We start from the raw sequence: 27,280 nt of genomic DNA on the forward strand, positions 1-27,280 counted from the left end.
CTCGGCTCTGTGGCCCGGCCCAGTCCCCGAGCCCCGCGAAGCGCCAAAGCCGCAGGAGCGTGCATCACACTTTATTGAGCAAGAAGGCGAGCAGCATCCCTTCTTCACTCGCCGTAGACGGCGTCGTCGTTGCTGTCGCTGTAGGCGGAGGAAGAGAGCTCCTCGACGGGCGTGCACGCCGGGCACCGCCGTCGCATGTCGTCCCAGCACGACTGGCAGTACACGGCCTGACAGTCCGGAGTGGGGCACACGTAGGACTCGGGCGTCTCCGGTGCCTGGCACACGACGCAGCGCCGACGCGTCAAGCGGCGCAGGAGAGGGCACCGGCGGTACAGAGTGTCCACCAGGTGGTGGCGCTGTTGGGAGGCGAGGTGGGTTGGTTAACGCCAGGTGGGCTGAGCGGGAAGGGCTGTCCGGAGCCCTGGGCAGCTCTTACTGTCTCAGGTCCCAAGGCCTGGCTGACAGTGGCTTGTTGGAGGAAGCTGGGGTGAACCAGAAGAGCCCTGGAGGGCGAGGGTGCTTTGGAAGTGAGTCTTAAAAGAGCCTCCTTTTCCTTCATGATGGAATGCAGAAACTCTCCCGGAGGGTAACCCGCAGCCGCTAAAATGTGCACCTGTACAGCAGCCTAATTTGATTTTTTGTTTTGTTTTGGTTTTTCGAGACAGGGTTTCTTAGTGTAGTTTTGGTGCCTGTCTTGGATCTCACTCTGTAGCCCAGGCTGGCTTCGAACTCACAGAGATCCGCCTGGCTCTGTCTCCCGAGTGCTGGGAGTAAAGGCGTGTGCCACCACTGCCCGGCTTAATTTGATTCTTACAGTGAGACTTAGAAGGAGTACGGCAGACAGACTATGATTACTTACACCTTATAGGAGGGTTGGAGAGATGGCTCTCAGCCTGGTGTCCCAGAGGGCCCGGGTTTGAGTCCCAGCTAACAATTGTCTGTAACCCCCCGGGGGATCTGATGGTTTCCTGGCCTCCCTGGGCACCAGCCACTCAGGAGGTAGGTGCACAGACATGTGTGTAGGCAAAACACCCGTTTGCAATAAATAAATGAAAGTGTTTTTAATCTTAAAAAAAAAAACAAACTTAGATGGTGTGTCTTTCATGAGTCAGATCTCAGTCAAACCTGGCAGGAACTAAATCATAAAGTTTGCTATCATTAGGCTCGGTATCCGCTTTCCAAACACCCTCTTCATACGATGCCAGGAGTCCTTCACTGGCCATTGCTTAAGAAATCCTAGGGGCCCCACTGCCTGACAGATCTGGGCTTGGCCTTCAGAGCGCTCCAAGATCTGTTTCTTTGTAGTCTTGCTCCACCTCCCAGGTCCTGCCCTATGTGTGTGTGTGTGTTGCTTTTCCTTAGTTTACTTAGCCTTTGGTCTTGGCATTCCCTTGGGTCTCTGATTTTTTTCACCTCCTGTTCCTTGAGCTTAGAATACATATCCCTCCTACCTCATCTAGCCATTCGGGTTCAGTTTACTTCAGGACCAAGGTCAAGGGATCCCATCCTGGATGCCATGTTTACGTGTGCCATGGGGCATGTGTGGCAGTCGGAGGACAACTTGTGGGAGTCCTTTCCTTCTAGCATGTGGGTGGGACTGAGCTCCGGTCATCAGGCGTGGTGGCAGGTACCTTTATCACTTAGCTGTCTTACCAGCCCCACTGTTCTGCTTATAATGCTGGTACCCACAAAAAGAGACTGTTCCGGAGTAAATAACTAGCTTGGCAGCAGAGCTCATGCCGTCTATTCCATCCATTCCCAGCGCCCCTCCCTGGGTGGGCATGCAGGCCCTGCGTGCGTGTGCATGATCGTTTACTGTTATTTTGTTGTTGTTATTGTTTCGTTTTTAAACAGGGTTTCTCTGTGTAGCCCAGGCTGGCCTCGAACTCACAGGGATCCACCTGCCTGTGCCTCCTGCGTGCTGGGACTAAAGGCGTGCGCCACCGCCCGGCTGTGTTTACTGTTACTATTACCACCTGTCCTTCGGGTGAAGAAGCTGTTGGCTCCAGGCATGCAGCGCCATACAGTGGCGCCTGACACGCATGTGGAATGTTATTCTCATACCAGCGTCACGGAAGTGAAACAGTCATCGTCACAACTGAACAAATGAAGCAGTTAACGCCGTCTCACAGAAATGAGAAAGCAAGGCCCAGCACCTGAGAAGGGCACTCGAGGTCCCACAGCCGTCGTGGAATGGCAGGGAGGGAGCTGGATTTAAACCGAGGCTGCTTTGTCACTCAGTACCCTTCTTACCCTCTGAAGAACGGTCTCACAGACCTGGCTACAGGCCCCATCCTTCGACATGAGTGAGGACCACAGGCTCCTACAGCTTATGGAAGTGTGGATTCAGACCTAGTTTTGACTCTGTGTCTTCCAGAGATCACACGTTCCTTTATGGAGCCCTCCTACCCGCCCCCGCCCCCACCACCTGCCTCCTCTCCCTTTTCCGGAACCACCTTGGGCTTGTCAGCAGCGGCCTCTTTCTGATCCTGCTGCTTCCTTTCCTACAAACAGACCAGTCCCATTGACTTCCTTCCCCTTTCTGCCACTTCCTAAAAGGCCACTGCTTGTCTCGGGCTGTGCTGAGGACAGGGGTTCAGACAAAGACACAGCCTCGACTTCCAGAAGCTGGAGCCTGCAGCCTGCAGCCTGCCAGACCCACTCAGCTCCAAGTGTCCTGGGACACTGAGGGTGCTGAGGGTACTGAAAGAGATGCCCCTTCTCTGAGAGTCTTCAGACCCAGCCTAGAGCTGGCAGGCTCGCTCGCCCGGACTGTGCTTACCGGGGCCCTCTGCTGATGTGCCCGTCGAACAATGGCGGCCCTCCTCAATTTAGTGAAAGCTGCCCTCTTCCTCAGTAACTCATTGTAGAGGAACAGAACCCGCTTCTTCTCTCGCTGAGGGGTTGGGTGGGGAACAAGAAACTCATGATAGTGATAGCCGGGGAGGGAGGGACACAGGACTGGGAGGTGTGTGCGTGCGTGCGTGTGTGTGTGTGTGTGTGTGTGTGTGTGTGTGTGTGTGTGTGTGTGTGTGTTTAGGGGTGGAGTTGTTATTCGAGAGTTCACCTTGGGGAAGTAGAAGGCTGCAATGACTCTCCGGAGCCTGTAGCCAAAAGCTTGGACTAGGCAGAGACACACAAGCAGGATGGTTGGCAGTGATGCTCTCCAGTAGCCCCTGGCATCCAGGCCTATGGGCTGGGGCAGGCAGGCTGGGGGGTAAGGGGGGGGATGGGAGGCAGGCTGTGAGCAATCTGGTCAGGGCCAGCTCACCCTGACAGGGTAGCACTGAGTTGGTCTCCCCACCCCAGTGGAAGGTACACGTGGGTTTCCAGTTTAACTCCCCCCAACTCCTCTTCTCCTCCTTCTTGCCTAGCTTCTCTGTCAATACCATAGCTACTTACTATCTGTCCCCCACCCCCTCCGAAGGCTGGCAACCAGTTTTCTCTGAGCCAAGCTCTTCTCTGCCTTTTCCAGTTCGAGCATACCAAACCTCTTCTCACCCTTTCCAAAATCATCTTCGGCCCGACCCCATTGTCTCCTGGTTGCACCCCGCCCTAGAGTCCACAGATGCCAGCCTTCTGCATCACTCACGCATGTTGTTAGATTCCACGGCTGTGTCCGAGGTGGTGTTCAGGGCTCCAATGGTTTTGCGAAGAAGCCTGGCCAGCATGGAATCCCCCTCAACCTTCACCTCCAGTTTGTGACTGCCTGGTCGGAGTGGAGGGAGAGAGGGTTTCGGGTAAGAGCGGTAATTACGGGGCTGAGGTTGGACTTGGGAGGAGGAGGGCAAGGCCGCAGACAAGGAAGCGGTAGAGGTAGGTTTTGCAGGAGGGGCTCGTCACTCGGGCTGGCCCCGGGCCCAGGCTCACTGCGGAAGGAATACTGCAAGAAGGAATGCCGGCGGATGGCGTCGAAGACGGAGTAGAGTGCCCAGTCGAGCCCACACAGCACCAGCAGCAGGAGCAGGACAGGCAGTGTCTCTAGGAGCTCCCTTGCCTGCGGGGAGCCCAGGGGGGTAGGGTTGGGTGCCCCCTGCTCTGGCTTGGAGCTTGGAGTGTTCTCTGCCCTTTGCCCTCCAGCCTCAGAGTCCTACCTGCAAGGTTCCACCCATCATCCCCAGACAAGGCTCCACCCATCCCCAGACAAGGCTCCACCCATCCCCAGAAAGGCTCCACCATCCCCAGACAAGGCTCCGCCCATCCCCAGACAAGGCTCCGCCCATCCCCAGACAAGGCTCCGCCCATCCCCAGACAAGACTCCACCCATCCCCAGACAAGGCTCCGCCCATCCCCAGACAAGACTCCGCCCATCCCCAGACAAGGCTCCGCCCATCCCCAGACAAGGCTCCGCCCATCCCCAGACAAGGCTACACCCATCCCCAGACAAGGCTCCGCCCATCCCCAGACAAGGCTCCGCCCATCCCCAGACAAGGCTCCGCCCATCCCCAGACAAGGCTCCGCCCATCCCCAGACAAGGCTCCGCCCATCCCCAGACAAGGCTCCGCCCATCCCCAGACAAGGCTCCGCCCATCCCCAGACAAGGCTCCGCCCATCCCCAGACAAGGCTCCGCCCATCCCCAGACAAGGCTCCGCCCATCCCCAGACAAGGCGCCATCCATCCCTGATCCAGTCTCACCACATTTCGCATTTCTGAGGCCTGGATAGAGGCCTTGAAAGGGAAGATAAGGAATCTCTTTTCTGCTTTTCTCAGGGGCAACAGACTCTGTTTGCCCTAAAAAAAAAAAAAGTCTCCATCGGTAAAAACCCTAAGGGTCTTTGCTCTCCTGGGGTATGAAGTCCATACAGGGCCCAGTAAGGCATCCTCTGGCAGGGTTGAGTTCCCTCACCAGCTTCTTCCTGCGCTCATCGATTTGATAGAAGTAGGTGCTGATGTAGATGTTGTCAAAGCGGATGTCCCAGTTGTAGCTATCCAGGTAAGAGAAGGACCTATGGAGGGACAGACAGGGGTGTCTCCCATCTACACCCAACGATGGGCTTCTTTTAGACCTAGTCACTCATCAGATCAACTGGCATTCACTGAGCATCCCTGTGTCTAAAGCCGGGGCCAGGTGACCTGGTGTGAAGGAGCAGGCTCCACCCTGCCCTCTGGTTGTGTAGAAGATGTCCACCTTTATGACTGTCAAGAGCCAACAGAGGAGAGCATGAGCAGTCTGTGAGTTAGGGGCAGATGTTTTATCTTGAAGGATGAAGGAAGTAGATGCACAGAGGCAGAAAACCCTCCAGATTGCAAGAATCATCCAGTAGTATGGCTGCTGTATCCATCTTTACTGATTTATTATTTCCGAGACAAAGTCTCACAATGTAGCCTTGGCTAGCCTCGAATTCATAGAGATCTACCTGCCTCTGCCTCCCGAGTTCTGCTGTTAAAGGTGTGTCCACCATGCCTTCCAGCTTTGCCTGTTGCACACCTCAAACAAAACTCCTATCCAGACATCTCCTGTCTTTCCAGCATATCCCTGCCCTTTCTGACTTCCCTGGAGCTGTACGTCTGTGCAGACATACGTGTGTATGTAGGTGATCTCTGTGTAACTCCCAAAGTCCCATATAATGCTTGTTTCCGAAGGAAAAAATTCTGATTGTGAAAACACGTTAAATTGCAGAAATATATTAAACTGTAAAATATGAAATATAAATCCCACTTCTAAAGAATGCCACTGCGGTGCCTCAAAGAAATGCAAAGATAGACTGGGGCGCCCCCTTGTGGAGAGACCTACCACTGCAATATTGGGTTTCCTAGGCAGGGGGACAACCCTTCCCCCCAGCTCGGTCCTGTTCCTGAGTGATCTCACCCAGGGTTGAAAGCCTGGCAGAGACTTTAGACTCTCTGCTTCCTCCCCTCCCTCCCAAGCTTAGCTTTGAGAACTGCTGTACCTTTTCACTTCCTTCCATTTGGGGCCATCTTCCTGCCCTGCCTCACTCTCCAGGCTCCCTAACCTCTGACCTAGCCTGGCCTCTGCCACCCCCACCCCCACCCTCTACCCTCATCCATCTGGTGGCCACCTCCTCACCCCCACCCCCATTCAGGGCCTTCCTGTAGGGATTTCCAGACTCTCCCAGCCAAGCTGTCCTCAGCTCGGCCCTGCACCCCAGTCACTGCCCCCCAAACGGCAGATGCCAAGGTCCTTGCTCAAAACACTACCCTATCTTCCCTTGACCACAGATCCCACCTGCAGCCTCTGGAGCCCAGATATGACCACCCTGTGGTATCTCCTTAGCTCCCACACCTGTCCCCATAGTCAGTCCCTAGTATTGCCCTGGAGCCCTCTGGGTATGGTGGGTGTCGTTCCCACCACCTCAACTAGACCAGGAATGTCTGCAGGGTGGCAATATGGCTCATTCACCTCTTTCCTTCCACAGGGCCCTGGGGAAGCACAGGGACAGACAGCAAGGGTCCTTCTGACCGCCCTCGCCCACTTCCTGCCCAGCCCGGGCCCTTGAGGGTGGAGAAAAGGAGGAGGAGGTCCAGAAGTCAGTGGGGGAACCTGAGCGAAGTGAGGGCCAGGAAGCCCCAGGTAGACGCTGGCCTGGGTAGGGCTGAGGACTTTGTTCTACATGGAAGGAAGGGGAGCTGCCAACGCAGCAGGGCAGGAGAGAATGAAAGCAAAACTGGATGATAAAAATGGCACAAAGTCGGAGCCAAGGAGAATATGAAGGGCAAGGGGAAAAGTCCACAGTCAAAGCTGCGTGTGTGGGGGGGGGGGGGGGCGGGCGGCAGTGTTCGGACAGATGCTGGAAGGAGGCAGATAATGAAGACGGTTGCTTTTTTTTTTTTTAAAGGCGGTAGACACATGGTAATAGCACTCCTCACAACATGTCCACGTGCCCGTTAACTGTAAACACAGGCAAATAAGAATCAGATTCCAAATTGGGGGTTCAGCTCTGCATGTCTTATACCAGGGTCCCCATCCGGGGTGGAGGAAGGGGCAACAGGTGGGGCTTGTGGCTCACGCGTGGAAGACCAGCAGGAAGGTGCAGGTCAGGAGCACATGAAACAGTCCCACTGCCCACCGCAGATGGGCCTCCTGCTGGCGGACATAGTCCCGCACCTCGACACTCACGCGCTCCCAGCTCATGTTGACACCCACCACTGCAGCCTGCTTCTCTTCCTGGAAAGGAAACATGTGCACACAGTCTGCAGCAGTCTGGCCACACCCCACAGCCCCGTGGGGACACATTTCCGACGGCGGCACCCTACTTAAGCCCCTGATCCTCCCAGGACCTCCAAGAGTTATCACGCCCCCTATTCACCAGTCTCTGTGACGGTCTGGCTTCCCTGCACCCACATTAGTTGACACCATCTCATGCCTGACTGTCCATTCCGTCCCCAAGCCAGTCACATACATTCCACGGGCCGCCAGCATGGTGCCCCCAGCACTGGTCATCTTCCCCTCCCCCACACTAGACACCTCTTCCCGGGGCCTCTCACCTCACCTTTTTCTGACTTATTCCTTGAGACCTCCCTTCCTCCCCTTCTGCTGCTCCCTAGCTGCCCTTCTCCCTCCCCCACACCTCTGCCTCCTACCTTAATGTCAATATTGGCTGCAAATTCTCCGTAGAGACCGTGAATAGACTGGTTGAGCGAGTCATAGGTTTGCCCAAAGTTGCCTTCCACTGGGATGCGCTTGTGACACCAAATCTCCATCACTGATGGACAGCGGGGCCAAGTCAGGGCCTCTCTGGGCTGGAGCCCAGGCTCTGCTAACCCAGGGTTCTCCTACCCAGCAACAAGGCCTGATGCTTCACTCTTGGAACTCGCTCTGGAGACCAGGCTGGCCCCGAACTCACAGAGATTTGCCTGCCTCTGCCTCCAGAGCGCTGGGATAAACTGCCCGGCGCTTCACTCCCGTTTTTGCATCTGTCCTTCACCATACCAAATACTAATAACGGTATCCAGCATTTTTAGAGCAGTTCCTCTGGGTACCACTTCTGTTAGGACTTGGCATGCATCAGCCGGTTAAATTTCAAAACCCTTATGGGGATGAGAACTATTATTATCAGTCTTTCCAATAGAGAGACAGAATTCACAACTTAGCTGAAACTCATCTCCACTGCACAGAAGTCAGTAGGGGGTGGACTCAGGTACCCACAGAGCCCTATACCTGCCTACCCTCCTATCGTGGTCCCCAAGGATTCATCACCTTTAATCTGGGGACCCCTCCCCATCCTGCCACTAACCCCTGGCAATGTTACAGAAGAACTTGAACTTCATTGGCAGGCAGAGCAGGTGGTTCAGAAGTGGGACCCAGACGCGCTGCATACATTGTTGATGCTTTTTCTCAAACCAGCCATGGCAGCTGGTTATGGCCCTATTTACCAGATCTGTAGCAAAGAGACAGAGGTGTCTGGGGTCCCCATGCCCCGGCCTGGAGCTTGGCCCCAAAGTCTGCCCCACCCTGCCCTGCTAAGGAACACTCCTCACGAGAGCAGCGCAGTTTGGTCTTCAGCTCATACACCATCTGTGTGGACAGGTGGAGTCGGCCGCGGGGGACTCCTTGGGCCTCTGTGTCTGGAGTGTCCATGGCATCCTCAGGAGAGTAGCCCATCTCACTCCTCACCTGGGCATCCAGGTCCTCAAAGGAGGTAGAGATGTTCCAAGTCTCCGCTTTCAATGACTCTTTACTGTCCTGGGGTTGGAGAGACAGGAGGAAGCAGGGAGGGGGGTCTACAGACTTACTTCCGGTGTGTCTTCTAGCCATGCCGCACTTTGGGCTCTCCCCTAGGCCCCCAGGGAGACAGGTCTGAGACAAAGCCTCCCTCTAGTCCACCCCAGCTCACAGGCTTGACAGCCTTGCCCCCCCCCCCCCTGTTGCTCTGCCTTATTCCCAGACCCGCAGCTCCCCATTGGGCCCCTTCCTCCACCCATATTGCTCAGTGGTTCCATAATTTTGAACTTTAGACCTTCAGTCCTAATCTCCCATACCCCTGTGACCTCCCCTCTCCCGGTCCTCTCCTTTCCAACATTCCCAACCTCCTAGCTGCTTGCCCCCGAATTTCCCATTCTCTGATCCTCTGGTCTTCAAAGACCAATGTCCCCAATTTCACTACATTCTAATTCGGCTGTGTAGCTGGAGTCCTGCCCGGGCAGGTATCTGGAAATGTGGAGGTGTGTATGTCCCAGTGATAAGATGTTCTCCTGGCTTTTAGCACTCAGGATCAGGAAGGGCTCTGCAATGGGTGGATACAGTGCTACAAAACACTCTAGGAGCATCCCTACTAGGAGTCCATAGATCAAAGGTCATGTTCCCAGATCAACCCAACTCAGTCCTGGGGACAGGGACTACACAGGGTCCTGACCAGCAGGTCCTTGAACACAGCCCGCAACGGGGCTGTGGAGACGCGCCAGGCCGCTCGGGTGTTGTTGATTTGCAGCTCCACGGTGCAGCCCAGGGAAGCTATCACTTCGTTGACGTTGTACTGCAGGTTGGCTGCTGGCCCTGCAGAAGACACCCAGCAGATCACTCCTCTGCAGAGCCGGTGCCTTCAGAGCCACCCCGGCACCTTCTCTGCATGCAGACCACCTGCAAGCCTGCATGTAGGCCACCTTCCGGGACTGCAGAATGACGGGCCTGAGCGAGTCGGTGAGATCTCATTCAACTCTTGTCTTTTCGGCCCGTAAATTAAGGAGGCCAAGAGGTGGGCAGGCACTCTCAGGGAAATGCAGCAAGTCGGAACAGTAAGACGTGACACCCCACCACCACATCACTACACCACACCACCACACCATAACCACCACCACCACCACCACTACCACCACAACTACCACCACCAACAACAACAACAACACAACCACCGCAACCACCACCACACCACACCACCACACCACACCACCACTACAACCACCACCATCACCACAACCAACCACCACCACCACCACCACCACCACCACCCCACTTTCTCTCAACAACATGGTCCCCACTGGATGATCTACCCAGGGTCACTGCTTTGGTATCACCAGCTGGCACTCTGGGACAGCCACTCCTCACCTTTGTAGATGGCAGCCAAAGCGTATCCCAGGACAAAGAGTCTGCCTTCTTTGCCCAGCATCTTGGGTACCAACAGGACACTGGCACAGCGAGTGTGAGGGGAGGTCCCCCAGCCTATGGCCCCAAAGCCTATTGGGAAATCCAGAAGGTGGGGAGATGAAGTAAGGAAGCAGCCTAACATTTACCAGACCTCCACCTGCCCCAGCCCACTCCTGCATCCGCCCTCATCCCCATTTATTTACACCTGCTCTGATACACTTCTCAGGCCTCCTTCCTTCCTCCCTCCCTCCCTCCCTCCCTTCCTTCCTTCTTCATCTACCAGCCATTTATAGAGTGCAGGTATATACCTGTCTCTGGAGAGTCCCGGGGAGATGGTTAGGGATAGGAAAGTCATGGTCACACTTGTGTGTGCCTATGAGTGTGCATGTGGGTGTCAGGAGCCCACGCTTCCCACATGCAGTCAGGATGCACATTTACATGAGGCAGTGAGGGAGCAGAGCAGGCAAAGGAGACGTTGAGGAAATGGGCACTGATGCCCAAGGTGGTCAGAGGAAGAGCCAGGGCCCACCTGGACAGTCCCCGTGCCCTGACACCCCCAGAACCCACACCCCCACCCTTCCCCTGTGGGAGCTCTTAGTCACGTGCGGTTGGTAGGTTACAGCAGTCACTGCTGCACATGTGGTCTCTGCAAGGAGCCAGTGAGCTCCGTGAAGCTCATAATCCAGAAAGACAGACAAGTAAACAAATGACTACCATGGGACAGACGTGCTCGGTGCTCCAGGGAGGGAGGGGCTTATGGAGAGGGCTGCGGAGCCAGGGAGGGTGTGGGTATTTCTGCAGGGAGGGGTGGGGCTGGGAAGGCTGGACAAAGGAGATGATGTGTCAGCTGGGCCTGGGAGATGAGTAACTGTTGTTAGGAGACACAGATGGCCGCCCAGGACAAAGGAACAGCATGAGCTAGTCAGGGAACAAGAAGATCCCCGAGTAGATGGAGGCTCTGCCCAGTGATGGCCAAAGCAAACCCCAAACGCTTAAGACTCCCACCATCTCCACTGTCCTCCCCCAGGCCCCATCATCACTGGGGCTACAGACGATTGTTGCAATGCTTGGGTACAGCCCTGCACACGCCAAGTCAGTGTTCTACCATCAAGCTCTACCACTAGTTCCTGGCCTGAAATTTCCTTTATTTTTTATTTTATGTGTAGGAGTGTTTGTTTGTTTGTTTGTTTGTTTTTTTTTTTTTTTTTTTTGCCTGTATGTGCACCATGTGCATGCCTAACCCACGGAAGCCAGAAGAGGGTGTTGGATCCCTGGAATTAAGAGTTATGAACAGTTGTGAGCTGCTCAACGTGGGTGCCGGGAATAGAACCCAGGTCCTCTGGGAGAACAGCCAGTGCTCATAACTGCTGAGCCGTCTCTCCAACCTCGTGGACTGAAACTTTCCAACCTGTCTTCATACCTCCTCTCTCACTGCCTTCCACTTCAGTGGCCAAGATGATCTTATCGAAGCGTAAACAGTCCGTGGCTTCCCTCCTGCAGCTCTGTCTTTCTGCTGCACCGGTGGATAGATTCCAAACCCTTCGACATGCTTTAGAGACCCTAGGGACCGGCCCTCCCACCTCCGTGGTGAGCCCACGCCACTGAGTCTGGTTGCCCATCAGTCCACGGGGGCCTGGCGGCTGCCCATTTCTCCCCAGGTCTTCAAGTGGCTGCTGCCCTCTGCCCTGCCAGCCGCTCCCCTCCCCCACGGCTCCACCTAGACATACAGGTTTGTGGCAGACCCTGGATGCCACCCAGGAGTTTCTTTTCCCCTGCCGTCTCACTTGTTATAACACAACTTGGATTTTGTTCAAGGACAATAGCCTGGTTCTGCCCTGGCCCCTGGGGGTTGAGTCTGGGTTTGCCTAAACCAATCTATGCATTGCAGGGCAGTGAAGGAGACTGTTCTGTGGTCTTGGCCTTCTGGCCAAAGGCTGCAGCAGAGACAATAGCTGACAGATTTATGTCCCAGGAGCTCCTTTGGCATCACACAAAGGGCAGAAGCAGTCTTTCACTCCTCTACCCAACCAGTTTATAAGACAGAGCAGGGTTGGGTTGTTAGACTCACCAACACTAAGCAGGTAAATAATTCTGAGAGACCTGGGTCTGGTGTCACAGGCCTATGACCCCAGCCACTCAAGAGGCTGAGGCAGGAAGGTAGAAAAGTGTAAGGCCTACACGGTCTAAAGAGCGTGTTCACAGTCTGACCAACTCCATGAGACTTTCAGAGAGTAAAAAAGGACTGGGGATATAGCCAGCGGGAAAGTGCTTGCCTGACATGCACGCTGCCCTGGGCGGTCTATGCCTTTAATCCCGGCACTCAGAGGTGGAGGCCAGAGAATCAAAGGTTCGAGGCCATTCTCAGGCACATATCAAGTTTGAGGCCAGTCTGGGATACATGAGACCCTGTCCAAAATAAATAAATAAATAAAAATAAAGGGAGAGGGGGGGGCTGGGTATGGCGGTGCAGGCCTTGAACACCAGAACTTGGGAGTCAGGCAGATCTCTGTGAGTTATGGCCACTCTGGTCTACATAGCTAGTTCTAGGACAGGCAGAGCTGCAAGAGCAATCCGTCCATCAATAAGAACAAACTGGAAATGTTAATGTTCTGGAAGTGAAAGGTAGCATTTAGTGTAGGCAGCTCAGACCCGCTAGGGACTATCACAGGAAGGGACCCTGCCTGGTCCCTCCTGGGCTGGGCTCCTGCGGAACTGTAGCGGCTGCCCAGCTGCTCCAGGCCCTGCTCTCTGCAGATCCCAGAGTGTGGAACTTCTTTTCTCTAGGCAGTGGGGGAGGGTAACTACACATTCCATAGCAATTCCTCAAGGCAGCAGGCCTGGAGATCTCCATCCACAGGGGCAGTCTGCCGGGGGAGGGGGGGGGGGTCGGGGTGGATGCACATCTCAAGGGAAAAGCCTGTCTGTGGTTGGCTCCATGTGAGTCTGGCCAAAAGAACCTGCCAAAGTTCACACCACGAGGAACCCCAGAGCCTGTCAATGAGCTTGCCACCTTGAGGGCACCGGAGGAGAGTTATAACAGCATGGATGACTAAAGACTTTGTCCCCCTCACCGTCATAAAATAAATAAAGATTTTGTACCTTTCCTTCTGATTCTTCGTCTCTCTTTTTGGACATCAGAAGAAGCAGAAAGGAGGCCAGGTATGGTGGCACACACCTGTCACCCAGCCCTTGAGAAAGGGTGACAGAGGATCAGGAGGAGTGCAACCCTAGCCTGGGCTACCTGAGGCCTTGTCGAGGTGGAGGTGGAGGAGGGTGTGGGGTGGTGTGGCGGGAGGAGTGGGGGCTGGGGGAGGAGGTGGTATAGCTACTGAAAAGTTGCCCCAGCTCCCGTTAATAACTTCCTACCCGTGCCATTCTAATTAGCCACAGTCGGTCACATACAAAAGGAGGCCACGGGAGGAGGAGGAGGGGGGCTTCTGGGGAAGAAAGGTTTCAGTAGGAGAGGGCTGGGGGGCAGGGAAGGCGAAGGGGTTCACTGACTGAAATTCATTCTATGCATATATGAGACTGTCAGAGAATGCTTTAAAATGAGGCAGGAGAAAGGGAAGCAGAGCCCTTCCTTCTCACTCTGGGACCCAGGGCCAAGGGGCAGACTGAGGTGGGGGTGGGCTGGAGCAGCAAGGAGAGCTGACATTTAAGAAGCATGGGAGCCTGAAGTCCAGATGTGGAGTAGACAGGACCCTTTAACTCCTCAAAATAAGCCCTAACTAGTCATCACGCCTGGGGCTTCCTCCATGTCTGAGTGAAAGGTCATCTCTGGAACATATGTGAACCCAGCGGTCAGAAGGAAGACAGTTTACTGTGGTCTTAGCCTTATGGTCAAAGACTCCAGTTTATGTGTTCAATAAGCTGGTGACGCTAATTCCATTGCCCTGGGCTGGGACAGGGTTCGAGAAGGACATCCGTTGCTGTACTGACCAAAGAAATGTGAAAAGCCTCCTGGCAAGTTTTCCTGGTTCCTGAACAAGGGGCAGGAGGAAGAGATGTTCCTTCTCTAGTTTTTGAGATTACTGCATTGAGATGTGATGCCTGGAGTTATGGCGGGGGTTTTGTAACAGAAAAACCTCTAGGCAGCCAGCCAGTGATGGCGCACGCCTTTAATCCCAGCACTGGGGAGGCTGTGGATCTGAGTTCGAGGCCAGCCTGGTCTACAGAGCAAGTTCCAGGACGGCCAGGGTTCAAAGAGAAACCTTATCTCAGAAAAATAAACAAACAACAAAAATTAAGTTTTCCTTGCATGTATGTATACCATGTGTGTGTCTAGTGTCTTTGGAGGTTCGAAGAACATGTCAGATGCCCTGGAAGTTGAGTTTCAGGTGATTGTGAGCTGCCCTGTGAGTGCTGGGAATCGAACCCAGGTCCTCTGCAAGATCATCAAGTGCTCTTAACTCCTGAACCAACCCTCCAGCCCTTTGAGATACAAGTCTTAATATATAGTCCAGGTTGGCCTCAAATATACAATCCTCCTGCCTCAGCCTTCCAAGTGCTGGGATTATAAACCCATGCCTCCGGGCTGGCAACTCTGGAACTATGAGATTTCTCCAACTATAAAGCTACTCTTTCTTTTTCTTTTTTCGTTCTCTCTTTCTTTTTGTCTTGTTTGTGTCTTTTTCTTTTGTCTAGTTTTTTGAGACAAAGTCCAGGCTGTCCTGGAACTCCAGGCGTGAGCTGCCACACTCCTCTTTCATCCACTTTTTCTGTAGGGTGATAAACTGTCTCTAAGATGAAGCCACTTCCACAGCCCTTCTCAGCCGTCCCTTTCCTGTGGCCCAACACCTCCCAAAGCGAATGTCTCCATTGGAACATCACCTCCAGGAGTCTTCCCCGGCAGGGCTAGGGTCGCGCCCGGCCCCTTCCTTCCCCTGAACAGCGTACTTTGATTTCTTACTTTGCTTCTGTCTCACACTGGCAGGTTGGTCAGTTTCTAGTTTTTGAGGCAGAACATTACTCTAGCAATCCAGACTATCCTGGAACATACTGGGTAGGCCAGGCTGATCTTGAATTAAGGCAATCCTCCTGCCTCAGTCTTATGAGTTCTGGGATTGTGGGTGTGAGCCACCGCACCCAGCTGTGCCTGGCTCTTTTTTTTTTTTTTTTTTTTTTTTTTTTAAACTATAATCTCCAAAAAGGCTGGTGCTTGTCAACTTTGTATACTTCTGAATCCTAAGGAAGGAAGGAAGGAAGGAAGGAAGGAAGGAAGGAAGGAAGGAAGGAAGGAAGGAAGGAAGGAACTGCGTACTCAAAGAGTAGGAAGTGTGCCGGAGTGGTCAACAGAGCAGGCTATAAGGTGGAGGGTTTGGCCTGTGGTGTGTGGGCAGTGGGACTCTCTCACTGATAGGCAAGCCTTATTAAAGGCAGGGTTGGCCCTCTCACTTTGGGATGCTCTCTCCTCTGAGCCCTCCCTTCTCTCTTTTCTAAAGTGTGTGAGGAGGCTGAAGGGGCACATAAGGGGCAAGCTCCAGTTTCCTCCAGGCCCCTAATGGCCGGCCTTTACCCACGACTAACTTGCCAGGCTATACAACGCCACCATCTTCTGCTCCTCATAGATGTTCATGGGATTCACCAGGAGCTGAAAGAGACCTGAAGGAACAGGGTGAAGTCAAAAGTTAACTGACAGCCCCAGCCCTGCCTCAACCCTGCCCCAGCCCTGCCTCAGCCCTGCCCTTCTGCCCCCACACTTGCCTATGGCCAGGAGCCCACCAGTGCCTGCTCCCAGCAGGAAAGCAGTGGCAGGGAACTCCCCTGGCTGGCGCCATAGGAACCGGCTCCAGGACACCGGAAGAGCCCAGCGTAGGAGCCTCTGTATGGCTGAAAAGGGGACAGACAGCTCATAGCCTCTTCTTCTGGCTGAATGACGTTCATTAAGGTTAGAAAGACTTGACTCTTATTCATGCGTATGTGTGTGCCTGACTGAGTTTATGTGCACCGTGTGTGTGCAGGTGCTCAGAGGGAGGTGGATCCCCTGGGGCTACAGTCACAGGCGGTGGTAAGCTGCCTGATGTGGCTGTTGGATTCAGGTCCTCTGGGAGAGGAGTAAGTGCTCTTAACCACTGAACCATCTCTCCAGCCCCAAGGTTTGAGATTTTTTTTTGGGGGGGAGGAGGGGTTTTCGAGACAGGGTTTCTCTGTGTAGCTCTGGCTGTCCTGGAACTCACTCTGTAGACCAGGCTGGCCTCGAACTCAGAGATCCACCCGCCTCTGCCTCCTGAGTGCTGGGGTTAAAGGCATGTGGCATACTGCCTGGCTAAGGGTTGAGATTTTAAGAGGATCAGATGCTGGAGAACGTGGTGGCGGGGACTTGGTGTTCACTAGAAGAGACAGGGGATCCCGAAGAGGAGGACAGGAGTGGAGGAAAAAGACTGGGCTGTGGGGTGGGCAGGAGGGATAGAGGCTGGAGGACCCCGAAATGGAGAGAGGACAAGAGAAGTCTGCGGGATGCTGGGCAGGGGCAGTCTAGAGCTGGCTGTCTCACTCGTGTGGGGTGGTTTCCTTTGTGGCTTTCCTGCTCTGTTCTGATGCTGTGTGGTGTCCCTCCGTCCATTCTCAGAAGCCCTTTTCATCCTAGACGTCTGTCCGGAGGTTCCCGGGCTGTGAGATTCTGACGAGAGAACGAAAGTGTTGCCTGTGTCCTTTGCTTCACTTGCAGCCCAAGACTGTGCTCTGCGTCTTTCAGCTCACCAGCCCTGAGCCGGCAGAACTGGGTCACAGGTTCTGAGACACACTGTGGGATAAGCCTGGCGGAACCTTAGAATCGGACGAAGGATTCCGGATCTATAGAATCCGGGTGGCCTCTTCTGGAGACACCCCGGCATTTGGTCCCAGCGGCCATGTCCAAAATCGATGTTATAGAGCGGCCCTCCGGGGAGGAGGGGCCCAGCATGGCACGGGCTATAGTCCGAAGCATGGGTGGCTTTGTTCTGGGTTTGTCCTTGGCCACGGCCTATGGGCTTCTGGAACTTCTGGTGGAGGGACACAGCCCCTTTGGCTGCCTGGTGGTCACTGTCACTTTGGCTGCCTTTCTTAGCCTAGGCATGGGCTTCTCCCGCCAGGTCCGCGTCAGTGTCCTCCTGCTGCTTCCCCAGGCCTTCTCCAGTAAGCCTGGCACCTCGGGAGCAGGGCTGGGCTGGACTAGGCTGGGCTGGGCTGGGCTGGGCTGGGCTGGGTTGGCTGAGGGTGGAGGGTGGGGAAGTATTCTAACAGCTAACATGAAGGAGTACCTGCTGCCGCCTTGGGGCTGGGGTCGGGGCTGTGATTGAGCTGCGGTCTCCCTAGGGCAGGGCCGGATGCTCCTGTTGGTGGCTGCCTTTGGGCTTGTGCTGCAAGGGCCCTGTGCCAATACCCTGCGTAACTTCACCCGGGCCAGCGAGGCTGTGGCCTGTGGGGCAGAGCTGGCCCTGAACCAGACTGCTGAAGTGCTGGAGCGAGCCAAGCAGCCCCTTGTCAGTAAGGTCCCCAGCCTACCACTGACTCCCATCCTGTAAGGTCTAATTCCTCTCTGTTGGAACCGTGTCCGAACCTGAGTGGCTGGGCCTGGGTAGCCACTTTCCTGTCCAGCTCAATCTTCTTCCCCTTGCTCTCAGCCTCTTCTTCACCTGATTATTCTCACACCCCAGCACCCAGGCTCCCTCCTCTTCTGGGAGCCGCCTGGTACTCCCTCCCTGCAGGAAATGGTGAGAATCAGCTCCTGGACAAAGAGGCCCACCACAAGGCTGCCCTTTGTCCCTCAGGTGCTCTGACCAAGATTAAAGCTATCGCCCAGAGGGCCAAAGTGGTGGCTGACCGGGTACGCAGGTTCTTCCGGTCCATCATGGATGGTGTGAAGCATGTAGGTAGGTGTGTTACATGTCTGGTTGGGGGGGGTCAAAATGCCCCCAAGTCTCCTTCTCCCAGTCCCTCTCCAGGCCTGCTCAGGTCTCACTCCACGCAGCATGTCTGACCACTGACCAGTTCCGGCGTGAGGAGGTGGGCTGGTGTTACCCAAGTCATTGAAAAGGCCTGGGGGACTCCTGCCCAGAGCACTGACTGAACAGCTGTCCCCAGCCAGGGCCCTGCGGAACGTGTGGTACTGGCTCCTTCACATCGGCGATGTGTGCAACTCGGAGCTGGGCAACCCGTACACGAAATGCGCCCGGTTATTCGACGATGCCAAGGACAACTGTATGGAGATCATGCCTCGAGTCTATCACCTGTGTTTCGTGGTCATGCCCTTCAAGTTGGTGCTCTGTGGACTTGCCAGCTGTGAGAGAGCCAGGGCCCCCCCTGCCAGGAGGGCACGAACATGGGGCTGGAACGGGGTGGGAGAGTGCAGGATCTGTTAGAAAGGTGGGTACGGGATCACACCGGGGGCATTGAATATGGAGCCCATAAGGATGCTGGGTTCTGTGAGTAAGCCTGGTGTTCAGGAAAGCATGGTGGAGAAAGGCTAAAAACGGCCAGCAAATGTAGAGACCAATGGGAAAGGTGGAAAGTCTAGACAGCCCCGTGAGAGGAAGGCTCCAGAGGGGGGCAGGCAGGCCGCACCTCTGCTCCCCGTCCTCACGCTGAGCTCCCTGACTCTCAGTGGTCCAGATGTTCTGCGTCATCCCCACGTACATCCAAGTCTTCCTGCGAAAGACCATCAGCACCCGTGAGTGACCCTTCAGCCCCCGCTACCGGTGTTCTCCTGCTCTTACTATGGGCAGCTGAAGTCTCCTGGTCCATATGCAAGAACGCAAGAGCGGGAAGGACTGTGCGGGGTTACCCAGACGAATGTCTAAGCTGAGCTGATTGAGACACTGAGGCTCGGGGAGCGGGGGAGGTGCTTCATCAAAGCCCGGCTTCAGAGCAGAATCTGGGAGGAACAGGGCCTCCTGCCTGAGCATAGGTCATGCGCGCAAGCTGGGAGGAACAGAGCCTCCCACCAGAGCGCAGGTCACGCTCACTCCTCATCCGTGAGGGAGCATAAGCCCTAGGCCAAGTCTAGTGCTGTGTGTCAGGAAGATGTCACTGTTTCCTAGTCTAGATCTGGGCCCTGGGAGCTCTGGCTGGTTTGTGAGTTGTACAATTCCTGGGCCGGGCAGCCCCCACCCCAGCAGCCCCCCACCCCATCAGCCCCCCACCCCATTCAGCTCTACCCTCCTAACTATCCTGGCTCCTGTCTCCTCTGGCCCCGCCGGTCCCAGCTGTGTTGAAGCTGCTTAACCAGGTGCGTCGTGAATTTGAGTTCAACATGACAGCCACGCACTACTTCTCTGTGGACCTCAATGCCTCTCGGAGCCTGTCCCAGGTGGCTTTGGACCTTCATGAGGCCGTCAGCATGAAGCTGTACAGTGTCAGGGAGGTCCTGGCTCTGATGGGCTACACCCTGCCTCTCCTCTTTACACTTCTCTACCTCCAGTGAGGGGCTGGCTAGTACTAGGGCCTGTGGGATAGATGGGCTGCTGCAGGGCTGTCCATCTATGGAATCTTGGGGGTGGGGGGAGTTGGTGGGGCAGCACTGCCTGGGGTGCCTGGGGGTCTGGTAAAGAGAGCCGAGGAGTCTCATATGCGCCCCTCCTCCTCAGAGCCCTGTGGTATCGGTACTGTTACCTGAACTGGGACAATTTTGACAACATCTATATCACCAGCCGCTTCTTGCACATGGAGGCAGTCCGCGCCGAGGCAGGGCTGCCCACAGTGCTGCCGCTCAGCTCTCACGAGGCCAGACGCTACATCCAACCAGGTCAGGGTGCGGAGGGTGGAAAAGGGGCTCTGGGGCAGCAAAGCCTTCCTCAGCCCGTATCCCTGACCCTGTTTTAGAGCATAGGGACCAGAGGGAAGAGAGAGGACTTCAGGCTGAGAGGGAGACAAGGAGAGCACCCTGGATCAAGGGATGCGAGGTTGGGAAGGCAGGGGGGTGGATGTGCTAATAGGGAAAGGAAGGCTGCCTAGGAGGTAGGAGTCAAGCAGGGTCGGGGACGGAACACTGGTTCCAGGGAGAGCTGCAAGGCTTTTCCATCAAGCCCCTCGCCCTGAAGAGTGCTCCTACCCTTGCCATGCTCCTCACAGTCTCTTTTCTTTTTTGTCCTCTGGGTAAGCAATTAAGCTGAACTTGATATGGGCATCTCCCCAAGAGTTGAGATCTATGGGCAGGAGAATTGGGGAACACACTCCTGATCACCACCTACTCCTTCAGGCTCCATCTTCCTGACCCGATGGGAGAAGATTTTTTACATGTTGGGGACGTTTGACCTCGCCCGTCACCTCCTCCTTGTGTTCCTCCTGGTCTTTCTGGACTACGCTGTCTTCTGGGTACTTGACCTGGCCCGGTACCACCTCCAGGGCGAGATTGTAGCCCGCAGTGAGTGTCCACCCCTCCTGTGCCCACCCACCCCGTGCATCGTCCCCCTCCCTGGGGCTTCTCCCGGGGGACTCTCTGGATAGCTTCCTGCCTCTGCCTTTCACTCTCCCGCCACTGCCTTCTGTCTGGGTCAAGGACACAGGGTAACAGCATAGCTAAGGCACGAGCCGCGAGCCAAACTGGCTGGGTTCAAATCCCAGCCCTGTCCTTTGTCAGGAGGTGATTTTCAGTAAGTTGCTTGGGAGCTGGGGACAGAGCCCCACGCACAGTGGCCCAGGTTCAGCCCCCAGCACACACACCAAGAACAAATTGCTTCACCTCTTGCTCATCTGAACAGTGGAGCAATGGCTGCTCTCCGGATCACTGTAAGAAGGGAGACTAGCTTTGCGTAGACTCTCCTTGACCCGTGACTGAGACTGTGTCACAGGCCAAGGAACGCAATTAGCCTGAGTTTGTTATTTGCATATGAGGACACAAAGAACAGAAGAGAAACCAACAAACAGACAGACAGACAGACAAACGGACAGGCCAGCTCAGTGCGTAAAGGAAGCCCTTGTCACTTGTCATGGAGGTTTGACCTGAGTTAAATCCTTAAAATGCTTGAAAATGTGGAAGGAGAGAACTGACTCCACCAAGTTGTCCTCTGACCCCCACACATGTGCTTCCCCGACCACACATACACACAAGTGGACACTAGTAATAAAGAAATGGCCGGGCGGTGGTGGCGCACGCCTTTAATCCCAGCACTCGGGAGGCAGAGCCAGGCGGGAGGCAGAGCCAGGCGGATCTCTGTGAGTTTGAGGCCAGCCTGGTCTACAGAGTGAGATCCAGGCCAGGCTCCAAAACTACACAGAGAAAGCTTGTCTCGAAAAAAACAAAAACAAAAACAAAAAAAAAAATGGAAATGAAAAGAAAAATCGAAACTCAAGGCAAACATAAAGTACAATAATAAACCGGGTAGTGGTGGCACTCACCTGTAACCCAGCACGTAGGAGACTGAGGCAGGAGGATTGGGTGACTAGGCTGCATAGTGAGACCCTGTAGGAAAAAAATGACCAGCTTTCAGGCAATATTAAATGCTTCTGGAACAGTCATGAAGTTTATGGCAGTGCCAGAGAGCCGGATCGTGGTGTTAGGACAGAGGCCGGGCCTCAGTGTACCTTGAGAGATACCTGAGCACCAAAGGTCCTGGGTGAGGGTGTGGCTCCTACCCTTGGCCTACACGGGAGGTGGTGGGGACCAGGCCACTGCGTGAGTGTCCCTCCCAGCGTCTCTGTGCTAGGTCCTGTGCTAGTATCCATAACGGTGGAGGGGACTGGCTATTCGGGGAGTATTTACCGCGACCTGGTGTCCGCTTTTGATGTCCTGCAACAAGGCAACATCAGTATACTGTCCCAGCGCTGCCTCCTGCATCCCTCAGAACCGGACGCCAATGGTTACATCCTTATAGGTATTCATCTTACCTAAGAGTGAAGACCGGGGTGAGGGAGCACGTGGACCAGGAGTGTGGCCAGTGCCTTGGGCAGCAGGCGGTGCTCACTGTGTGCTGTGTTCCCAACAATGTGGCCAGTGGGCAGTGCTCACTGTGCGCTGTGTTCCCAGGAGTGCGGCCAGTGAGCAGTGCTCACTGTGCGCTGTGTTCCCAGGTGTGGCCAGTGAGCAGTGCTCATTGTGCACTGTGTTCCCAGGTGTGGCCGGTGCCTTGGGCGGCGGGTGGTGCTCACTGTGCACTGTGTTCCCAGGTACCATGTACGGCCTGTGCTTCTTCGTCACTCTGTTCGGCAGCTACGTCAGCAGGCTGCGGCGCGTCATCTGTGCCTCCTATTACCCGTTCAGGGAACAGGTGAGGGGCTCCAGAGCCAGCAGCTCTCGGCTCTGGCCCTGATGCTAGGCTGTTGGCTGTCTGTCTCGGCTTTGAGGATGCTGAAGTCCTTGGCAGCCCCCATCCCTACCCCTCTACTGGAGCCCGGAGCCAAGACCTAGCCCCCAGGTGGAATCAGGAGGAACGGTGTCCTTCTGGCCAGGGCCTCCTGAGGCGCATCTTACTTCCAAGGCTTTGCTGAAACCGCAGTGGTAGGGCCCTGTGACATACTGAGGTGTCCTATGTGACAGCTGCGATGCAGGGACTCCAAGGAGGCAGGATGAATCAGTCTAGTTAGGCTGACAGGCATTTCGAGTAGATGAACTTCTTTTACTTTTTACATTTTTAATCACGTGCATATTCTTTTCTCTGTGTGAGTATACTCCATGTGTTTGTAGGTGCCCACAGAGGCCAGAGGTGTTGGATCCCCTAGAACTAGAGTTACAACCAGTTGTGAGCTGCCTGATGTGGGTGCTGGGAATCGAACTGGGGTCCTCTAGAAGAGTAATACACACTCTTAACTGCTGAGCCATCTCTCCTGCCCCAGGAAGAAAGGCTTTTTTTTTTTTGAGACAGGGTTTCTCTGTGTAGTTTTGGTGCCTGACCTGGATCTCACTCTGTAGACCAGACTGGCCTCGAACTCACAGAGATCCGCCTGGCTCTGCCTCCCAAGTGCTGGGATTAAAGGCGAGCACCACAACCACCCGGCGGAAGAAAGGCTTTTAATGAAACATTATCATTAAAAAAAAAAAAAGAAAGAAAAGAAAGCGGTTTTACTAGGGGATTGATAAAGAGAGATGGAAAGCCAGAGGAGGAACGGCTTACTTTGCTTAGGGAGGTCCTGAAGGGTTCCTGGAGAAATGGTCTTTTGAACTAAGCCTTGAGGAATTCACAGGAGTCAGAAGGAAAAGAGAGGCAAGGAGTGGGGCTGGGTGCAAGGGGGCGTGCCAAGGCAGATGGACCAGGACTACTTGTTCCCATCCGGGGTTCCGCCCCACCAGGAAAGGATCTCCTACCTCTACAACACGCTTCTGAGTCGTCGAACCAACGTGGTGGCTGCGGTGCACCGAGCTGTGATGCGGCGGGCAGCTGACCAGGGCCACATGAGCATCCTCCAGGTGCTAGCCTTCAGGTGCGTCTAGTGCTTCCTGATTTGGATGTGGGGACAACCAACCGACAGAAAAAGAGCCAGGGGTCAGAATGCATCTCTGTGCTTTCCAAGTGACAAGGAGTTGGTTGAAGAGGGTATCCAACTCATACCTTTCATGTCCTGGAGGAAGAATTAAGGACAAGAATTTTATTTATTATTATTATGACTATTATTATTTTGGTTTTTTTCAAGACAGGGTTTCTCTGTATAACAGCCCTGACTGTCCTGGAACTCACTTTATAGACCAGGATGGCCTCGAAATCACAGAGATCCACCTGCCTCTGCCTCCAGAGGGCTGGGAGTAAAGGCACACACCACCATGTCTGGCTAAGAATTTTACGTTTAGGCCGGGTGGTGGTGGCGCACGCCTTTAATCCCAGCACTCGGGAGGCAGAGGCAGGCGGATCTCTGTGAGTTCGAGGCCAGCCTGGTCTCCAAAGCGAGTACCAGGAAAGGCGCAAAGCTGCACAGAGAAACCCTGTCTCGAAAAAAAAAAAAAAAAAGAATTTTACGTTTAAAAAATGTTTTGTTTGTTTTTATTTTATGTGTATGGGTGTTCTCCACCTGCACGCACATCCATGCACCATGTGCATGCAGTGCCCACACAGACTAGAAGACAGCATCAGATCCCTTTGGACTAGAGTCATAGATGTTGTGAGCTGCTATGTGGTTCCTAGGAATTGAACCCGGGTCCTCTGAAAGAGCAGCCAGTGCTCTTAACTGCTGAGCCGTCTTTGCAGCTCCAAGGATACAATTTTTTGTTTTGTTTTGGTTTTGGTTTTTTATAGCATTTTTTTTTTTTTTTTTTTTTTGGTTTTTTGAGACAGGGTTTCTCTGTGCAGCTTTGCGCCTTTCCTGGATCTCGCTCTCTAGACCAGGCTGGCCTCGAACTCACAAAGATCCACCTGCCTCTGCCTCCCAAGTGCTGGGATTAAAGGCGTGCGCCACCACCGCCCGGCTTGGTTTTGGTTTTTTGAGACAGGGTTTCTCTGTGTAGTTTTGGTGCCTATCCTGGATCTCACTCTGTAGACCAGGCTGGCCTCAAACTCATAGAGATCCGCCTGGCTCTGCCTCCCAAGAGCTGGGATTAAAGGTGTGTGTGTCACCGCTGCCTGGCCAAGCATAAAGTTTTTAAAGAAGATGTATTTATGCGTATGAGTGTTTTGCCTGCATGTATATATATGTATATATGTACATATGTATACCAAGTGCATGCCTGGTGTCCGTGGAGATCGAAGAAAATATTGGATCCTCTGGGCCTGGAGTTATGGATGATTTGAGTCATCATGTAGGTGCTGGGGACCAAACCCGGGTCCTCTACAAGAGCAACAAGTGATTTTAACCACTGAGCCATCTCTCTAGCCCCACTAAAGATTCCTGGAGTGGGAGAGGAAGGAGAGTGGGGCAATGGAGAACAGTTGCTACAGTCCAAAAGACAGGCCAGGGCACCCGGAGGTCTCCCTCAGATCTGCAGGTTGGTCTGGATGTGCAAGGTTGGGGTTCCTGAGCTTGACATTGCGGACCTTCCTTCTAAGGTGTCGTTGCCTACATCCTTTGCTCAGTCAATTTTTGCTACATCAGTACTACTGCCTGGGCTGTGGGCAGTCTGAGGGCCAAGGGGACATGGAGGAGAACTTTGTGTCCTGCAGTACCCCAGGCTGCAAAGGTGAGTGCCCCTCTTCCTGAAGGACTCACGGTGTTTGCCCATGACAGTCAACCATGGCTCTTCCTTTCTGGAATTCTCCCTACCTTTATATGTCCGTTCCATTATGATGCATCTTCTCATTTACATAGCTCCCTTCCCCAGAATCTCCTCCATTCCTCTGAGTGCAAGGGAGGTACTGCAGCAGTTCCTTAGTGTGCATCCTTGACAAGGCTGGTCCTTCCTCCAGGGGTGGGGTGGAGAGGCAAGGCCAAACACTAGGGATCACAGGTGACGGGTTGGCTCAAGCCTCCTTGCCCTCCTGCTCTCCTCCAGGTCTCTACTGCCCTACCTGCTTCCGTCTCCTGGACAACACCTGTTCTGTGTGTGCATCTCCTCTCTCCAAGCAGGGCCATCTGGATCTGGAGCTGTGAGTCTTTCAGTGGTGGGGAAGGCTGCAGTCATGGGGGGCAGTGGGAACGATGCTCCTTCTCCCAGGCTAGCTGTGGGTCACTGAGACGGTAGCCTTCTCCAGGGACTCCAGTGACGAGGAGGGCCCTCAGCTCTGGCTGGCTGCAGCTCGCAGAAGGACTCCCGAGCAGGTGCTGAAACTTCGACAACAGCTCCAGGAAGCACTGGGCAAGAGCCTCTCAGAGGAGTCCCACTCAGAGACCAGGTGAGCGGGAAGCAAGTGGAGATGGCACCTGGGGACTGGGAGCATGTTCTGTCCCATCTGCACAGGCTCGCTGAGTGCCTGCCCCTCTGCAGGGACTAGAGGCAGAGGAGACTGAGGTTTGCTGAGTGCCTGCTCCCCAGCCCGCAGTCGCTTGCAATGTGTGTGTTGGGGGAGTGGTGGCACAAGACAGCCGTCCTGTGTGGAGCTCCTGACAGAGGAGTCACACTACTGCGAAGGGAAGATATTAAAACACACTTCACAGAGTCGGGCATGGTGGCGCACGCCTTTAGTCCCAGCACTCGGGAGGCAGAAGCAGGCAGATCTCTGTGAGTTAGAGGCCAGCCTGGGCTACAGAGTTTCAGGACAGACAGGGCTAGAAACCCTGTCTTGCCGGGCGGTGGTGGCGCACGCCTTTAATCCCAGCACTCGGAAGGCAGAGGCAGGCGGATCTCTGTGAATTCAAGGCCAGCCTGGTCTCCAAAGCGAGTTCCAGGAAAGGCGCAAAGCTACACAGAGAAACCTGTCTCGAAAAAACCAAAAAAAAAAAAAAAAAAAAAAAAAAAGAAACCCTGTCTTGAGGGGGGCGAAAAAACCATACCAAAACTTCACAGAAAAGGAGAAAAGTAAGCTGGGGTTTGGGGGTGACCTGGTGGTTTGTTAGACACATGTTAAGGGAGGTGAGGAAGCTGTGGCCTATGTGAGTTTGGAGAATGTAAAACATTCAGGAGGGTAAATAAAGCCCGAAGGTGTGTGTGTGTGTGTGTGTGTGTGTGTGTGTGTGTGTGTGTGTGTGTGTGTGTGTGTCTTCGTGTTTGGGTGTGGACCTCAGAGAGTGTTAGTGTGGGGAAACAGAGGGAAGCTTCCTTCACAGGCCATTTGAAGACCTTAGGTGATTAAGGGATGCATTCACATTCATCTGTTTTTGTTTGTCTCAAGGTGTAGTCCTTACTGTCCTTGAACTCCGTAGACCAGGCTGGCCTCAAACTCACAGAGCTGCACCTGCCTCTGCTGGGATCAAAGGCGTGCAGGATCACTCCTGGCCTTGGCCTCGTGTTTTGTAGTGCTTCCTGTTTGAGTGCTGGGATGACAGATAATGCCACCGGGCCTGCTTCTCGTTCCCTCCTCACTCCCCTCTTCCTTTTTCCTCCTCGTCCTTCTCCTTTGTGGTGTTAGGGGTCTAACCCAGAGCCTTGCACACGCAAGGTATGGCTTTTTTTTTCCCTTTGAGACAGGGTCTCACCATGGAGCCCTGGTTTGCCTGGAATTCCATTCTCTGGGAATGCTGGGATTAAAGGTGTTCACTCTTATCACCAGGCCATTCTCTCTCTCTCTCTCTCTCTCTCTCTCTCTCTCTCTCTCTCACACACACACACACACACACACACACACACACATACACACACATACACCATAGCTTGAGTTCTTTTTGTTTATTTCTTGTTTGTTGAAATAGGATTTTTCTATGTAGCCAAGGTTGGCCTTGAACTCCCTTCCCTAGGGCTTGGATTACCTGGGTGGTTCACAAACCCTGTGGTCTTCAAAGATGGGGGGAGTGGGGGGGAGTGAGGC

General features: G+C 54.3%; 2 protein-coding genes across 2 annotated transcripts; one reads left to right on the top strand and one right to left on the bottom strand.

Annotated features, from left to right (window-relative positions):
- Positions 1-55: 55 nt before the first annotated feature.
- Positions 56-16,893, bottom strand: Dcst1 (DC-STAMP domain containing 1). Its single transcript, XM_052732178.1, has 16 exons — positions 16,869-16,893; positions 15,747-15,872; positions 15,570-15,644; positions 10,005-10,133; positions 9,316-9,455; positions 8,441-8,645; positions 8,197-8,340; positions 7,544-7,665; positions 6,970-7,127; positions 4,848-4,947; positions 4,637-4,732; positions 3,871-3,997; positions 3,593-3,709; positions 3,068-3,210; positions 2,783-2,896; positions 56-356 (listed from the first exon to the last, which is right to left on the bottom strand). Exons 1-16 carry the CDS (start codon positions 16,891-16,893, stop codon positions 105-107), a joined length of 2,073 nt encoding a protein of 690 aa, XP_052588138.1. The 3' UTR covers positions 56-104.
- On the top strand, positions 16,892-25,810 carry Dcst2 (DC-STAMP domain containing 2). Its single transcript, XM_052732179.1, has 15 exons — positions 16,892-17,156; positions 17,337-17,507; positions 17,792-17,893; positions 18,105-18,302; positions 18,625-18,690; positions 19,226-19,439; positions 19,607-19,764; positions 20,218-20,382; positions 21,665-21,832; positions 22,125-22,225; positions 23,245-23,375; positions 24,929-25,059; positions 25,372-25,465; positions 25,571-25,711; positions 25,804-25,810. Exons 1-15 carry the CDS (start codon positions 16,892-16,894, stop codon positions 25,808-25,810), a joined length of 2,112 nt encoding a protein of 703 aa, XP_052588139.1.
- Positions 25,811-27,280: the final 1,470 nt, after the last annotated feature.

This window comes from Peromyscus californicus, unplaced genomic scaffold, assembly GCF_007827085.1.
Source record: "Peromyscus californicus insignis strain IS unplaced genomic scaffold, ASM782708v3 Scaffold_9__1_contigs__length_137607984, whole genome shotgun sequence".
Taxonomy (NCBI): domain Eukaryota; kingdom Metazoa; phylum Chordata; class Mammalia; order Rodentia; family Cricetidae; genus Peromyscus; species Peromyscus californicus.